The sequence below is a fragment of the Theobroma umbraticum genome, unplaced genomic scaffold, assembly GCF_002168275.2.
Source record: "Theobroma umbraticum cultivar Fairchild unplaced genomic scaffold, ASM216827v3 scaffold_20.0, whole genome shotgun sequence".
Classification (NCBI taxonomy): Eukaryota; Viridiplantae; Streptophyta; class Magnoliopsida; order Malvales; family Malvaceae; genus Theobroma; species Theobroma umbraticum.
The window spans coordinates 680,030-697,006 of NW_018397266.1; the positions used below are offsets into that span (position 1 = coordinate 680,030).

General features: G+C 34.6%; 1 protein-coding gene across 2 annotated transcripts; it reads right to left on the minus strand.

The window, feature by feature from the left end:
- Positions 1–396: 396 nt before the first annotated feature.
- On the minus strand, positions 397–16,180 carry PHYLLO (2-oxoglutarate decarboxylase/hydro-lyase/magnesium ion-binding protein). Of its 2 annotated transcripts, XM_021437242.2 has the most exons (28): positions 15,946–16,180; positions 15,651–15,851; positions 15,105–15,319; positions 13,968–14,085; positions 13,702–13,818; positions 13,021–13,122; positions 12,397–12,456; positions 12,149–12,217; positions 11,443–11,547; positions 11,180–11,374; positions 10,744–10,842; positions 9,940–10,509; positions 9,501–9,725; positions 8,600–8,902; positions 7,771–7,838; positions 6,853–7,011; positions 5,222–5,347; positions 4,994–5,125; positions 4,784–4,901; positions 4,432–4,587; positions 4,008–4,253; positions 3,649–3,816; positions 3,380–3,523; positions 2,620–3,081; positions 1,922–2,221; positions 1,691–1,848; positions 1,444–1,551; positions 397–851 (listed from the first exon to the last, which is right to left on the minus strand). In XM_021437242.2, exons 1-28 carry the CDS (start codon positions 16,096–16,098, stop codon positions 605–607), a joined length of 5,124 nt encoding a protein of 1,707 aa, XP_021292917.1. In that variant the 5' UTR covers positions 16,099–16,180; the 3' UTR covers positions 397–604. The 2 variants fall into 2 exon arrangements, with proteins under 2 accessions (XP_021292917.1, XP_021292918.1); XM_021437243.2 differs by lacking the exons at positions 15,105–15,319; positions 15,651–15,851; positions 15,946–16,180 and adding an exon at positions 14,282–15,003.
- Positions 16,181–16,977: the final 797 nt, after the last annotated feature.

Genomic DNA, 16,977 nt, shown 5'->3' on the forward strand with positions numbered 1-16,977 from the left:
CCAACAGAGTGAAGAGCTTTTCTTTTTTCTTTTTGCTTCTAATCGTACAGATGAACCTCTTCCAATTCTGGATAGCTTGTAAATTGCCTTCGAAGAGGTTTTCCTTTTCATTAGTTTTACTTGTTCTTGTTCTGATTCTGTAATAGTTTATGGTTTAATGGTTTATGAAATTAAACTGTTAGTACATGATGGAAGTGTGCAATACACGGAAAGAATTATATAATTTTTTTATTGGATTTTTGTGTTGGCTTTTTGGTTATTTTAATTATTTCTTTTTTAGTTTTGGTCTGTTTTTTTATATGTTTCTTTTACTTTGAAGATCATTGTGGTCAGTTATTTTACATTAAATAAAAAAATATTACTCAGAAAAAAATTTAAAATTCTCAAACCAATAAATGTCAAATTACTTTGAGAGGGGTTTCAATTAATCAAATTATTAAATTCTTGCAGACATGTATGCATGGCATTAATCTTTAAGATCCAGCAGAAAAACGAAAAAGAAATGCAGCTGAAAGCCAGTTTCCTGGCATGATGTTGAAGCAAACTTGTCACCTTCTGAAAAGTAAAAGCAATACCTGTTTGTGGAGGGTCATCGATCTTAAGATTATTGTTTGGAACTTGGAGCACTTCTTAGACGGGTTAGAAATTGTCTAACTAACCGAATGATAGGGAGAGGGTTCTCCAAATGGACAGCATGGCCGCAGTTGGGAACCACAACCATCTCGTGGAGCTTGCTCACATGACCGATTTCTTTCCACATTTTTTGAGCTTCCTCTTTGAATTTCTCATCTTCCTCTCCAACAACGAGCACAAGAGGCGTTCTGCAATGCTTCAAGTCTTCCCATAATGATCTAAGATTAATTGGAAAAAATAGAAAGAAAAAGTTATAAGAAATGCATTATTAAGTACTTTGAATTCACAAACATTATGTTCTCATGATATAGATAAATCAAATTGCAGTGAACGTTGTTTATTTATATAAGGATCACTATTTTTCATTTTCTCCTTAAGGCGTAGTTAAATCAGCCAGGAATAGTTTCAAAGTGTCATACAAACAGTAGACCCTTTCGCATGAAGGACAACCCACCTAATGTTACTACTAACCTATCATAAAACTATTCTCAGGGAAAGAGAGCATGAGAACAATATTTCAAGATGCTATACAATTTGAGACAAGTTCAATGACTAAACACTTAAATTGCTTTAGCGTGTTGTGTCTAGCTTGTAGCAAAAACATTGTTCTGAACATAATCATTTTGGCCTTAGGGACTGATTTTCTACGTCAGAACTCACAACTCATGCATGACTCTTACTTTCTTTGTATCATGCTGCTTTGCTTATAACTTTAATAAAAGCTTTACAAATTAAACTTGGAATATTAAGAAACTGAAACTCTAATCATAAGGGGAATTGACAAAAATGTAAAAAAATAAGAGAGCTTACGGCTGTCTTCCAGTGCTTAAATCAGACAAAACTCTTGCAAGACCCCCCACATCATCATGCAGCGACCGTCTAGCAGCAATTTGATTAAAATAGGGATGGCTTCTCAAGCTGTTGAATGCATCAGTGTAGAGGTGAACAACAATACAAGCAAAGCACTTTAAATATAATTCAGGCTAGCATAAATACTTGGAGTTAATTAACCAAAAAAAAGGGAGGCTTAAAGTTCTACAAAAAGACAAGAAAGCACCTCTTCCACAAGCCTCCAGAATACCAGGTGTCTAAGAAGAGCTGCAAACCATGTGTACCAAGAGACCGAGCTCTAGAATCATCTTTAGCCCTACGAATTTTTCTTGCAACTGCATCTTCTAATCCAGGACTTCCAGATAATATAACCGCTCCTTCAATCTGAACAGGTTTTCTACATCAACAATGCAAATATAATATATTACTTCAAAGACAAGCAACTCCATGAATGTACCTTATCACTGAATTTCAGGGCCATGTACAATGCGATCCTTGCTCCCATAGAATATCCAACAAGAGTAACTTTACCAGGAGTGATGCGTTCAATTAATTTAAATAGCAAATCTGAAACTATCTCCATCGACAATGTTGGTTGTTGTGCAGCTTTGTCATCAAAGAGATTCTTCATCTTTGTTACCCCATGGCCAGGCAGATCAACTGAAATGCATCTTGCTGATCCTGAGATGGCATGCATGATCCGGTCCCAGTCTTGATTAGTTCCGAGAAAACCATGAAGAAATACAATCACGATACCCTGCATCATCAAAGTTGTAGTGTGGTTAGCACTGGATAAGGAAGGACAAGAAATAAGCGATGCATCAGGTGAAACAACAATAGCTACAGAATGTCTCAAGCTTTCTTTCATAACTAAGACACGGGCAATTGCTACAGCATGTCTCAAGCCTTCTTCCACTAGTAAATCGAAGTGCATGGGCATTTTCCAAAGAAATGCAGACAAACACACACATGCACTTAAGTTTTATTAGCACTAAGATCTTGAGATAAAAATAACTAGTAATGAGATGAACCAGTGCGCCCTCGTTGTTGATAAGCAGATACTATTAAATTATAATTTCTTCTTAAGATGCAAGGGGGGAAAGGAGAAAAAGGAAAGAGAAAAATGAAGCACAAAGATGTCATCAAGCTTCTCACATCATTTCTTTGACCAATCTCTTGTACGTTGATGGAACAAGAGAAATCATTTGAATCCAGAGTAATCTGGTATCTTAGGACGTCTTCACCAATCAAAGTTCTATGAATAACATTGTTGTTCATTTGAAATTTATGCAGGAGATGGGTAGCATCAGCAACAGATGCTTCTATAAAACCAGTACATGGGTTACGACCAATGCCAAGCAGATCAGCTGTTACATCTTCTTCCAGCCAACGGTATGTCCCAAGACCATGGGCTACAGAAGGAGCTAGTTCATTATTCATCAATTTGCATGTGTCAGCATTCTGCATCTCCACATAACAAGAAAACAGGATATATGTTGACAAAGCTAGGCCACTTTCAAATGCAGCACTAATGATGGCCATCTTTCCCCATCTATGGGCCCATCGTGCAAACATTGCAGCCTTTTCAAATCCACCAATTACAGTTGGTTTAATGACCTGGAAGGACAAATAAAACCAATGTGGATCAGGATTACACCAAAAAGGAAAAAAGTCACTTCCAGGTGAAAGATTGCTCATCTTAATGATTCTAATCATGTGATTGCATTATTCTAAATTAACATTCTTACCATTTGGCTGGGGAAATACATAAAGGTTGAGGTTTAGATAAAGAGTGCTTCAACTAGATTAGAAATGGATACATAATTAACTGTGCCTCACCATACATGAAGTTATTTCACCAAGAGTATATGATGCATACCCTGTTAGTTTAAAGGGATAATTTAATGTCACTCACCACAGCAACTATTCTGGGGTGACTGTACTTGACAAGCATATTGAGAGGATTTTCTGGGCAATTATCAATAGTTTCATCCAATGCCACAGGTAAGCCACTTTCTTCACAGTACCTTATAATATCATGCTCATGTTGAACAGGCTCCTGGAATATACGAATGTTAAAAGTCACATAACATGAAACGCCAAAAATGTTATCCAAATCATTAATCCACTTGGAACTAAGAGGGAGTAAAGCAATCAAATAAACTAATTTTCTGCAAGTTATACCTCAATATATTGCAGGTTACAATCCTTCACCAAGCAGCCAAATTGGATAGCTTCCTCATACGTCCAGTTACGATTGGCATCCACACGAAGTTCAATATGGCAACCAACCTTCTTTCTTACCTCCTGTATAACAGCAGCATCTTCAACTGGATCTGCCCTACGTGCAACCTATCGTAGCAGAATTATCCATAAGCCAATTACAGTTTAAGAAATAGAGGACCTTTATAAAAATCACTAGTCATATGCTGCAGTAGTCTTGGCAAAAAATGAAATCCAGAAAATAAAGGAAAGAAACAAACTAATGAATCATTTTAAGTGAAATGAAACATCAAAAGCATTATCAGTTAAGTGTGACTTACCTTTATCTTAATTGCAGTAAACCCTTCTTCAACAAGAGCATTAGCAATACAAGCAACCTCTTCCGGAGTTCCACTACTATTAATAAGACCACATATCCGAACACTTGACAATCTCTCAGATTTTTCTCCTTCCTTTGCCCTCTGAGGATGAAGAATATTCAATAAACTCATACCTTGGCTTACTGCTATAGCATTGAGGATTGCCATCTCCAATCCACATCTGACACTTGGAAAGAGAGAACATGCCTGTATAACAATTAAAGAAGCCAAGCACTGAAGGTCAGGTTCCATTTCAAAATGTAGAAGATTCATGCATGTAGTAGCAACCATTCTTCTCATTCACTTCTCTTTTTCCAGATTTTTCGTCTTAGCGTTCTGCTTGCTAGATACACATAATTAATAGAATGAAGATACATGCACCTACCGGAATTCCTAAATTTTTCCATATCCAAGAAGAAAATGAACTCTGGAGCATTGGTAGAAAATAATTAATTGTAGCTCCTTTCAATGCATGGAAAAGAAAACGAAGTTGCTCTTCTACATCCAGCAGGTTTTCATGGCAAATTTCAAGAGGTGCAACCTGTTTAAGCAAAGTAATGTGAAAATAAATAGGACTGAACAGCAGCTTACATAACAAGGGTGACAGAATATAATATGGAAACCAACTGGTCAAAAAGATAATAGAATAATTATTTCAAGAAAAAGGGAAAAGAAAAACTGTGATAATAGCACACAAACTTATAAACAAGCAAATAATGCATCTAATAGAAACTAACCTCTCCATACCCAATACTTCCATCTTCAAGAGTCAAAGACAAAATAAAACCTTCTCTATAAAATCTAGTGCGGTCAGAATCAGACAAACTTGAAGTAGGTGGAGCACAAAGTGGAATTCTGTAGTCACACAAATTTGAAAGATGTAAATAACCACCACAACTAGCAAAGTTAAGAAAGTTTCAAATCTATTCTTCTTACAAAAGCGTTACCTATAGAGTGAATAACTCATTGAATGGATTTTGCAGTGAAAGCACCCTTGTGACATAGATTCTGGAAGAGAAAGTTTAGAAAGGATGCCGAAAGCATGATCAGCTGCTTGGCAAGCAAATTTTCTTAAATAACTGAGAATGAGAGAAAGATATATTAGCAGAATGAGCAGGTATTGACCTGTTAACTAGGAAATCATAATTACTCAAGAATCTTTAGAACCTAACTACCTGTGGAAAGTGGCATTAGCATCAATGGAACTCTCAACTTCAATGACACAATCTGTCTCTCCTTGCTGAGATGAAAATAAGGCATCATGTAGTTCCATTTTGGTCTTTACTTGCAAATGCTTCACACTGCATATATATCAACTATTGAGAGGTCTCCAATGTAAAACCTTCAAAAAAGTTTGCAATTTAAGGAGCTAATCTGCTACAGACAAAGCCAAATCATAAAGAACTTAATTAATCCTCATTATATACAAAGACACACAAACAAGTGAAAAGGTATGATGTATTATCTTTCAAAACACAAACCCAGAAATACCTGGATGACTTATTTGCTTGAGAAATGAGTTCAAAGCTTTTTGTTGATACATTAGAATAAGACATAACCTGAACCAAGTTATGGCAATACATTCTTTTCTCACCACTAAGCTCTATTGAGGACTACATCTTCAACTGAATACATCATAATATGGTTTTCTAGCAGCTTCAGCTTATATCCCACTTTGACCTTGACATAGCATGATTAAGTACCTACATATCACCTACTTTCAGCTTTGGCCACATCAGCAGTATGGATCAGTTTAAAATATGTTTTCCATATTTCTTATGACCAACAATAGCATTTAGAAAATGACTCCTAGTATCCCCATCATAGGTCGACCTTCATTTACATGTGTTTATTTATTGTTCTATCTCTTTCTGGATTCCCACTCACTTGAACCAAATATTTACTTCTGTTGTTGAGACTTTTGGCAAACCAAATTTTCTAACAAAAGGATCAATGGGTCATAACTTACAAGAAAATTATAATTGAAGTTTGGGGCAATCAGCTTCTTCACCTTCTCAAGTCCCAACTCCAGCGTCCCCTTCCCCTCCCCTTTTTTTTCAGTTTTTCTTCTATAGTTATTTAAGATAACAATTCAGTATTTAGAATTTTGACTGATGAAATAATAGTTTTCCCACATTTCACTTCTAGAATTTGGTTTTACAGCTAAGGCTTTTCAAATTACTCTTTGAAACAATTCAGCATAAACCATGAATTTAGACTTCTCATAACATGGAATACTTTGAAATTTATGGCAGCTTTAAATAGAATTTAAGAAAAAGCATGAAAAAAAACAAAGAAAAAAGATAGTTGCAGAAGAATTGCAAATGATTTTGAACAGCAAAAGGAATGTAAAAAAATTTGAACCTAAAAAGTAACTTAAGTATATTAATTATCTAAAAAGAAGTATATTAAGTCTGAAATATTATTGCCTTCAAGAAATTGTTTACACACATAATTAAGAAATTTCAGAAGACTATAAGTTAAGACATAATAGGCATTTTACATCATCAATTTGACACAAACTCAACATATTCCAACTTGGATAAGTGCATTCTTTGCTTAGTAAAAAAATTACATGAAATTTTGGGATTTATTGAAATTATTAGGCAAAGCATTCATTATCACATATTCAAACATATGCTGCAACTATCATATAACCACATGTAACTGAAAAAAAAAAAGAAGAAATAAAACTTTAAAGGAAAGTACAGAAAATAGGTGGAAAGGCATCCAATGCAAGCATGATAATCATGTGATTGCCATCAGAACTATTTCACATATACCTACAATAAGTTGTAGGCTTTACCCATGTGCCGCACATAGCTTGTGGATTGAAATGTTATGGGAAGTGTAGAAATACTGATTCAACACTCTTGGTTCAGTTCTATCTGCAATTGGGAGAAGGCTGAATATTGCACCACCACCATTATTAATCACAAGAATTGTCATCGGTTTCCGCAACATCCTTTAAACAATGAAATTGTTAGTAAAAAACTTTTCCATGGTCCATTTTCCAGTATGAAATAAATCAACAAGGAAATCATTCAATGCTACATCAGAGTTATTATAAAACTATTTAGAGAATGGAAACCATCAAAATTTTCTCCAAGGAACCAATTACATGCATGGTACATGTGTCTACATTATTGAAGTTATGAGAGATTATAAAGGTAAAGTAACATAATTCTGATGGCATTCATGGGACTATAAGTAGGTCTAGCATGTTACACCTCAATCATGTGTGCTTCACTGCAATTGAATTGTTGAGCAAAGAAACTATTAAAGCAATTGCAAGAGAGAAGTGTACATAACAAGCCAAAGAAAAAGGGAGACCCCAAGAAATTTATTTGCTTAGCTTGCTTATAATACAAAGTTCACTTTTACCCATTATTTCTTTGAATTTTAACAAGCTTTAGATTTTAGTATTCATTTTTACCTTTCTATTAAAGCAACTGAAAGAGAGAAGCGTACATAACAAGCCAAAGAAAAAGGGAGACCCCAAGAAATTTATTTGCTTAGCTTGCTTATGACACAAAGTTCACTTTTACCCATTATTTCTTTGAATTTTAAGATGCTTTAGATTTTAGTATTCATTTTTACCTTTCTATTTCCTTCTGGTCCTTGTATCCTTACTTCCCATGAGCCAGAGCTGCAACCCCTCCCTTTTTTAGATTTTTTTCCCCAGAGATTATTGCTTAACCACATGGAGGAAAAGGAATCTTACCTCTGTTTCAGAATTGCCAAGCCATTTGTATCATGAAGGAAAGAAATATCTCCAACCACGCACAGCACCTAAACATAATTTTAGGATACAAACATAAAAATGGAAAAGTAAAATGGAATAAAAAAACAAGAAGAGAAACTGAAAATGTAATACGAAGCATATAAAAGTTAAATTAATTAAAAAAATTTACAGTTGATTTCATTCTTCTGGAACTACATAGGTAAATGAAACTAGACCAGATAGAGATGTAGGCATCACAAGACTTGAATGAGTAAGTAATGGGCATTAAAATAGAGAGGGGCACATAGCTAATATGCAATCAAATACATATTTCTTTCTCAAATGAGATTCTTTCACCAACCAGCATTAATGCAACTCAATTGCAAAAGGATTTCCCAAACAACGCCAATAAACAATATAGAATAGTCAAAAAACTGTCCAGTCCACTATTATGCATTGAATTTCCAATTAAATCACGGAGCACTATGTGGCAACAGGATCTAAGAGGATTTTATTACTTAAAAAATGAAGAAAGGAAAAAAAACTTAAGCAAAGATTTCCCTCATTCGCCATGAAGTTAGCCTTATTAATTATGTGCAAAAGAAAAAAAGGAAAAAGAAAACTAATGTATTCCCTTAAGGAAGTTCAAAAACATTAGATTTTTCTATGTTTGCTATCTTTAGAAAAGATGTCATTCTTGCATTCCAAGTAATACAAAAACAGGAAAGGAGTAAAAAGGAATAGCCCCTAAAACAATGAATAAGAATTTATGAAAAGTAATGTGTGTAACTGCTTCAGAAATGCCACAAGGAATAAAATGAATGCATACTCGCTTATTGCATCCAACAGAAAAACCAATAGCTGTGCTGAGCAAACCGTCAATTCCACTAGCACCTCTATTTCCAGCAACTGATATCCACTTACACAGTAATTCTTTCTTTAACATCATATCTGCAATACTGTGATTATCACTTTTCCAGTTACATCCATACATATCTGCATCACGTATTACCATGCTGTTCCCAATAAAAAGAGCAGTCTCAGATGAAAGTGCCTCTGAAATTACATGTGCAATATGAGGTTCCGACAAGGAGTGCTCAGCAGAAACTTGAAATAATATCTCTTGTCCAACCTACAATAAATGGCAAGAGAACTTCAAAGGTAGAACAAAGGAGGATGCAAGGACAATAGACCACAATATCACCAATTTACACAGAAACAAACTATCAGTAAAGAAAATCTATATCTCCCTATACAAGCTCATATATCCCACCCTCAGTTGCAAATCAAATAAGATCCATGCAAGACTCTCCGCATCATCTACTTTCAAGAGAAAACACAAAAAATGCAAAACACACAAGATACTGTAGAGCTTCCCTTTTAGACAAAATAAACAAATTAAAGCCCAGAACCAAGATGAAATCAGTCCAAATTCCCTGAATACAGAGAAATATAGATTAACTCATGCTGATGGTAACAAGTAACTATGGTAATACAAAAACAAGATATTCGAGGACTATTCTAGTTACACTTTCTAATTTCATTTGGTCTCCAATTGTTGCCACCGCCAGCTAGACCAACCAAACACAAGGTACAAGCATATTTAACCTATTGTACCATATATCCTAGTAAACATGAAACTCATGAAAGCAAGGACCATGGAGGAAGCAATAAAATACTCAACAAACAGCTAAATGAAACATGGAGAGAACCACAATTTAGATCAATACCATCATGTTCAATGCTTGTAGATAACCACACCATTTGCTGCTTCTATGTGGAAATCGGGCTTTGAGTAAAATATTAGCAAATTCAATGGCAGAGCTTTGGATTCTGTGTGTTACAAAATGTGAAGGATCATGACGGAATGGGTGATCGTCAACCAAGATATATGAGCATGGAAAACATTTCTCTAGCATCTGAGAAATACGCTTGCTTGTTATACGACTCCCAATCTGTTCATCATTAAGAATCAGAAGAAATCAAAAAGAAGAAAAGCATGCGATTATGAATAACTTGGTATCAACAACATGATCCAGATGAAAATCCCACTTGATACAAGTTAGTAACATTTTTCATTCCAAGATGCTTAGGGGGAAAGACAATAACATCCATTGACATACAACAAGGTGGTAAACCCTGTAAAAGAGGAAAGAAGTAGAGCTATACCTGAACAATTACATCAAACTGGACCCAATCCCTAACTGAATCTGAGAGCAATGCATGGTCAAGATGGTCAACAAAAAAGATATTCTCTTCAACTTCAGGAAAGGAAGACAAGAGCCTTCGCAACCTTAAGCCAGACAAGATGTCAACCACAACAGGCCACTGAAGGCTTTTAGCCAAGAGAAGAACTGCCCATATCTCATCTTCTGTACAAATGGCACCAATGAGTAGGAGCCCTTTGTTAACCGCTTGAATTTTTTCTAGAACTTCCTCCATTTGGCCATGAGTTTTATTGTTACATAAATAAGAATGCTGCACTAGAATATACTTAGTAAATGGTTCAGCATTAGACATCCAAGTATCTAATCCTTCCAAACAGCTTGACTTCCAAATTTTTGGACTATCATCCAATGGCTCCCTAAAAGGACAGTTAATATGAACAGGACCAATCGGTGAAGATGTTGCCCGGTGTACAGCAGAGTCAAGTGTGGTAAGTACCATCCGTGCAGGGATTTCATCAGTGGGGGAAGGAAGACTGAAGAAGAACCTTACAAAAGAACCAAAGTGATTTACCTAGCATCCAAATTAACAGAAAGATGTTATTCACAAATAAGAAAATGGATATATATGTATAATGTAAGATATCAAGAGTATAATCAGTTGCGATACAAGCAAAAAACAAAATAAATTCTAATAAATAAGACTATGGATGTTTATGTATAAATGTAAGATATTAACAGTATAAACAGTTACGGTACAAGAAAATACAAAATAAATTTTAAAAGATGATTTCAGTTTTATTTTTACCTGATTGATTGATTGGTTTGCTCCACAATCCTGAAGCTCTGGAGGACGATCTGCTGAGAGTACTAGAAGTGGTACAAAGTCCTGACTGGCTTCGACAACCTGTATATTATCCATAATTATAACTTTTTAATTAGGTGGCATGCATTATAAGATAAGCATGCAAAATATTTGCATACAATGGACAAGGTAGAATGAAACAACCATCATAAATGAACATGCAACTAATTCAAGTAACTGAGAAAATAGAGGGTATATATAAGATTTTTCATTACCACAATTATGATTATGCAGGATAGAATGTTGTAAAAAGATAAGTAGTGAAGGCCCGATACGCATATTGATTAACTAAAAGAATGGAAAATTATTGACCATATGATGTTCCTTGACTGGGAATAAATAAAATCTGAACTTTTCATGGATGTCTATTGAAACTCACAGCTGGAAGAAGGTTCGAAACTGCAGTGCCTGATGTAGTTATGATGACTGCTGCTTTCTGAGATCCTCTTGCATACCCAATAGCATGAAATGCAAGTGATCTCTCATCAAAGCATGAAATACAGGTTACTAAGGGATGAGCAGAAGCAGCAAGAGCAAGGGGAGATGACCTGGATCCCGGAGCTACACAAAAATACTGCAATGAAGAGTTATTAGGCAAATGCAGCAGAGTAAAGACTTATTAGACTATGGACTAAGCCTCACCGTCAAACCAAGGCGAGAACATTCTTCAACTATAAGTAATGCCCAAACAGCATTAATATTTGCACGATCTTGAACGGAATAGGTCATTTCACTGGCATTATCCAACTGATAATCAAAAAGAGACATACAACTTCAACATCCATCATCCAGTTTGTTTATTGCAACATTTCAAAAGGTCCTAATACCAGCATAATTTGCTGCATCCACTTGGCAAAACAGGCATATTAGGGTTATTATCTTTGATACATGGTAAAATGAGAGCATGACACCTTTATTTGTGTTGACTAATCTTGAAAAATCAGGCCTTCAAGTTCTTTTGCATGTATCTAGACAGCACATAATTACATGTATCTTAATTTTTTCTTCCTTCTTCTTTGGATAAACAAAAATTTACTTATCCAAAAAATTAATTGGTCACGTTTTCCATTCTATCTAGAAGGCACACAGCATTAGCTAGAAAAGTCATCACTTCTTTACTGAAACGAAGCAATTTGTAACCTTGCAGTTATATTTAACAAAATATTTTTATGTAACTATGCATTTGGGCAAAAAAGCAATTGACACTGCCACAAATTGCCTTTCCTTCTTCTCATTCTCAGTATGTAGAATATTAGAACACTGTTTTTCTTTCTACTATTTGCAGATGGTGTCCCAACAAAATATTTAAAAGCATGCTTTGCGAAGTGGCCAGCACAAAGCATCATACCATGTTGCAGGCAACACCAATAGTTGGTGTAAACTTGAAACAGAACTGACTGAAAGAAGGTGCCCCACTCTGCAAGTAAATATCAATACATTAAGACCATTCAAATAACAATCAAGTGTAATTAAGGGCCGTAAACATTAGTTGGACCTTAAAGGTAGTTTATACAAATATGACAAATAAAACCACATCCAAAGCAAATTGAAATATAAAAAATTAAGAATGAATGATTACCAGGAAAAAGGAGATACCAGTTCCATGGGGTAAGATCCAAAATCCCTTCCACTCATCAAGAGAGCATTCATATATACCTAATCAAAACATTTTGATCAATAATAACACCTAACAACATTGACATAACTCTCAATTTTGCCCCTTCTTAGAGATACACTCAAAAATGCATACAAAAAGTTTTGCTTGAAGGCGAAAAACACAATTATTTGACTTTAGCAATCGACATGAAGACCAGAAAAGTGGGTAAGCATGAAGATAAAACAATTAGATATAGTAAAAAAGGTTATACAGCATCTCAGTCCACTTCAAGAAACAAAGAGAGAGGCTGACAACAGATCAAAACAGAAAAGAACTAGGCTGAGTGCGGAAAATTCTAATTTAATTAAAAATAAGGCATTTGATTTCTCAATTCCCCCACCAAAGAAGAGAGAGAAGAAAAATGTTTGGAGCGCAGACTTAACACTTACACATTACCATATCAAAGTCTACTTTGCAAGAACCAAATTGGTAAGCATCCTCAAAGAAGCAAAGATCAAAAGTTCAGGTAGCAGAAAATCAAGGTCATTGAATCCAAACAAGAGCCTATAAACAAGACAGAACTTGGGGAAAAAGAAAGGGAAAGCACAGTGCAGAATGCATACCATTTGCACAGTTCTGTCCTCAACCACATTAAGTTTTCTAATGGCAGATCTTATGCATTTGGAGTGGCATCTCTCTGTAGTGGGCCAAAAGTGAGAACTTACCTGAAAAAATATAACAACTTTAAAACTAGGACTGAGAAAAAAACAGAACTTGAGGAAAAATATTCCAACCAGATGAAGAGAAATTAAATCAAGGTCTGAACAAAACAAAAAATACTTGGGAAATAGTACATTTTGCAACTTTAAAATCAAGAAAACATTTTTATATGATAAAGCAAACACTCACACATGCCTACACAGCTTCAGTTTTACCTTAAATTTGTTAATGTATTCATTTTAGCCAAATTTTACAGTGTAAAGTAGAATGAAGGATAATTGTATGCAATTTATAATATAGTTAATTCTGAAATCCTATGAAAAAGATTGTATAATTTCCTACTGAAAATACTAGAGATGTTTCATGTAACAGAAAAGTATGTGGAACATCATGCAAGGATCATCTCATGAAAATTAACAGTCAATATAGAGGTGTAGGCTTCTTGGTTTAACTTTAGTCTTATGAACTTGGTATCAAAATATTATGTTAATTGGAATTCAGAAACGGTCATCCTAATATAATATACCAATATTACGCAAACCAAAAGTAAGACATCTACATAATGAGTAGGAATCTATGAGCACCTGGTAAAGAGCTGATTCATAAGAACGAATTGCCTGTTCAAACGTACACAAGCAAGAATCACTCCACGCCAACGTGGCTGCTAAAATAGAGATATCCTCATGCTCATCTAACTCAATCTGATGAAACAATCCAAAATCTTATATGCATGCAGCGCTTTCAGCAGGAGGTTGAAAGTAAACACATAATATTCAAACTTAGTTATTAATTAGGAAAAAGAAAAGGTATGGGGTGCATAAAAGCTGTGCAAAATGAAAAACAAGCGCACCAGGGGAATGAATAGATAAAAAGAACCAGCCTCATGCTTCACAGAAGACAATTCTGTGTTGAAATTAATATCCAGAAAACCATAAGTTGACATAGGGATTGAATCATTTGAGAGACATCTGCAGAAAAGCTACAGTATACTCTTTAGCTATGAGAATAAGTTCAAAAACCATGTTGAAGTAAATAACAAAGTCCTTCACAAATCAAAAACAAGTGGCTTTCCAAAGAAATAACAAATAAAAAAAAAACATAATTGGAAATAAAAGAAGCTTCAAAATTCAATTTATTGAAAAACCATAATTCAAGAACATTAACCTTCAGGGTCCAATTTCCTCTGTTTAGTGTTAATTTTCCAAGAAGGTCCTTCAGTAGTTGCACTATCTGAGTTGGTGCAATTGAATTGCTTTCAAACCAAAAAGCAATATGGGGTGGAACCAAACACAAATTAGCCAGGTCAAAGGCACCAACTTCCTAGAGGAGTCATTAATATCCAAGTTTTTGCTGGTGCAGAACTATCCCACCAATGCAGAAATAGCACTAAAATCTCAAATAAATCTTTGTATTGCAGTACACAAGTAAATTGTTCCTAAGAATAGCTACACTTGTACCAAAAAAACATATAACAACAGCTAAGGTGATCAAGTAATTATTAACAAAAGCATAGAGGGCCACAATATGCTCCATTACTGTAAGAACTGAGTGACCGAAAAACTGTTGAACCAAAAATTTTAAATTTCAAGATGTCTTGAAAGCTGCAAGTGAAAGCTGTTTGCAGTTATCAAGCTCATGAACCAATGGAAAGAATATAACAATTAACATAGAGTAAGTAGATTAAAGCATGGTTATTGCTGGATACTTCATCACACAACAATTATCCTTTTATCAATTTTTCAACATACATCAAATGCATGAATATAATGTTCATTCTATCTCTGTCATAAAACAAGAAACTAACACTAGGCACAATTGGAATTAATACCAAAACTAGCACACAATCGAAAGATACACTGAAAAATCATTTGAACCACATGGATATCAAGAACATTACCTCAAAGCTTTTACGACAGCATGTTGACTACCGAAAAATATTAAAAAAGACAAAAAGAAGAAACACAAGTCAAAAAAGCATAGCATTAACCTCTTGATCGAACTAAGCTCTCCTGCGACACAAGAAGAGTTTGTAAAGGAAACAGCAGCTCCAATTCCAAAAACTCCACGAGCTGTGTTCAAGTATAGAGATTTACATGTTGACCTGTTCATCTCCTTAGAAAGAAAAAACAAAGGAAAAACAGCCGAAGAATCTGGTTGAGAGCAAAACCAATTAAAAGCTTTTGCACTGGGGGGCACAGCAACCTGCAAATACAAGAGTTGCATTGCATTGATTCTAAGAATTGAATCAAAAATATTTATAATATATTTATTAAAGTCTTGCTTCTTGATAACCTGACTAATAAACCACTTCAATCATGTAAGTATTAATTCACATACATATATATTCGTATCAATGTTACAAATTTACATACCCTAAATATATCTAGAAGATATTGCAGAAATGGAGCTTTCTCTCTCATTGGAAAACCATCTTGAGGTGCAAATTTGATTTTAAAAAATGGAGTTTAAATGAACAGGATCCCATACATTCATACACCCTCAATGTCAGTACAATTCTTGTGTGTGTTTATACCTGAAATCTCAAAACCCCGCTAGAAGAGCTAGGAGGATTAAGCTTCAACGCATCCACAGCCTCTTTAATACTCTGGAGACCATGCTCAAGTGTCAAAGCTGGAGGCAAAGTGTGGGTAATGCAGGTCTCCACCACCAAATCACCATCTTCCAATTCATTAGCATCGATTATGGGACCATCAAACCTCACCCCATTAACCAACTAATAAAATCCCAACAACAAGAAACGATCACAACCCAGTTTCAAACGAACTATAAATTAAAAGAATACAAAAAAAAGGAAGAAAATGAAACACCTTGAGATTGCAGGAAAGGAAATCTTTTTTGCAGAAAAGCGGGAGTCTTGGATATGGGGTTGGGTTTTTGGTGTGAAAAAGATGGTTCTTGAGGTGGGGTTTTGGCGTTAATGCTAAAAATGGTATGGAAAGAGTGTCCCTTAGTAGTAACATTAGAGATATTTTGAGCTTTTTTCTGAAATCCTGAGAAGAAAGAAAGGTTTCAGAGCAAAGAGTCAAAACTTTGAAGAAGAAATGAAATGGATAGATGAGAGAAGTTGTTGGTTGCTTTGGCGCTTCTTATTCCTATAATTGCAAATTAAAAATTTGGGCTTTCACCTGCCAAATCTTGGCTCAACCCACCAAACTACAAGAGCTTTACCAATAAAAAATTAATTTTAATTTTAATTTTAAGGTTAGGGTTTAAGTTTTTAACAAATATTAATAATCAAGTTTAGATATTTGATATTAATTTTTAATCGAACAGGTAAAGTATCAAAAGTTAAATATTAATTAAATTCATCTTAAATATCTCAAAATTAATAAGTAGAAATTTAGATATTTATGTTTTTCCTAGAATTGGATCAACTTATTTGTCCAATTTTTTTTTAATAAAGACTATAGAGAGAATAATATCTTAGGTAATATTTTCAAGGACAAAATACATATAAATTATTATTGCATGAAATTAAAAATTTCCACCTCAGCAAAAGCCTGATGTCTGACGTGTGCTCTAATGATATTAGAAAAGTATAAAGTCTGGAAAGTCTGACGTGGGTCACACAGGACGCACACCCTGCGCAAGTTTTCTATATTCCACTCTGAGCTATCAAACTACCCCAACCTTCTCACTAAATTTACCACACAATCAACAATTTCCAACCTAAATCTTGCAAGTCAAAGGGGGACATTTTAGACATTTAACACATAATATAACTAAATTAGAAAGCGTCAAAGGAGGCAAAGTCTTAAACATGAGTAATCATAGGCAAAACAAAATATTTCGTTTACTCCAAGCTCACACCCCTCATTAATACCAACATAATATAAAAT

Excerpts from the sequence above, each read along its gene's own strand:
- PHYLLO (XM_021437242.2), bottom strand. The coding sequence starts at position 16,098 with ATGTTACTACTAAGGGACACTCTTTCCATACCATTTTTAGCATTAACG. Across the intron at positions 15,852-15,945 it reads TCCTTTCCTGCAATCTCAAG|TTGGTTAATGGGGTGAGGTT; the intron begins GTGTTTCATTTT and ends GGATTTTATTAG. Across the intron at positions 12,218-12,396 it reads GATCTTACCCCATGGAACTG|AGTGGGGCACCTTCTTTCAG; the intron begins GTATCTCCTTTT and ends ATTTACTTGCAG.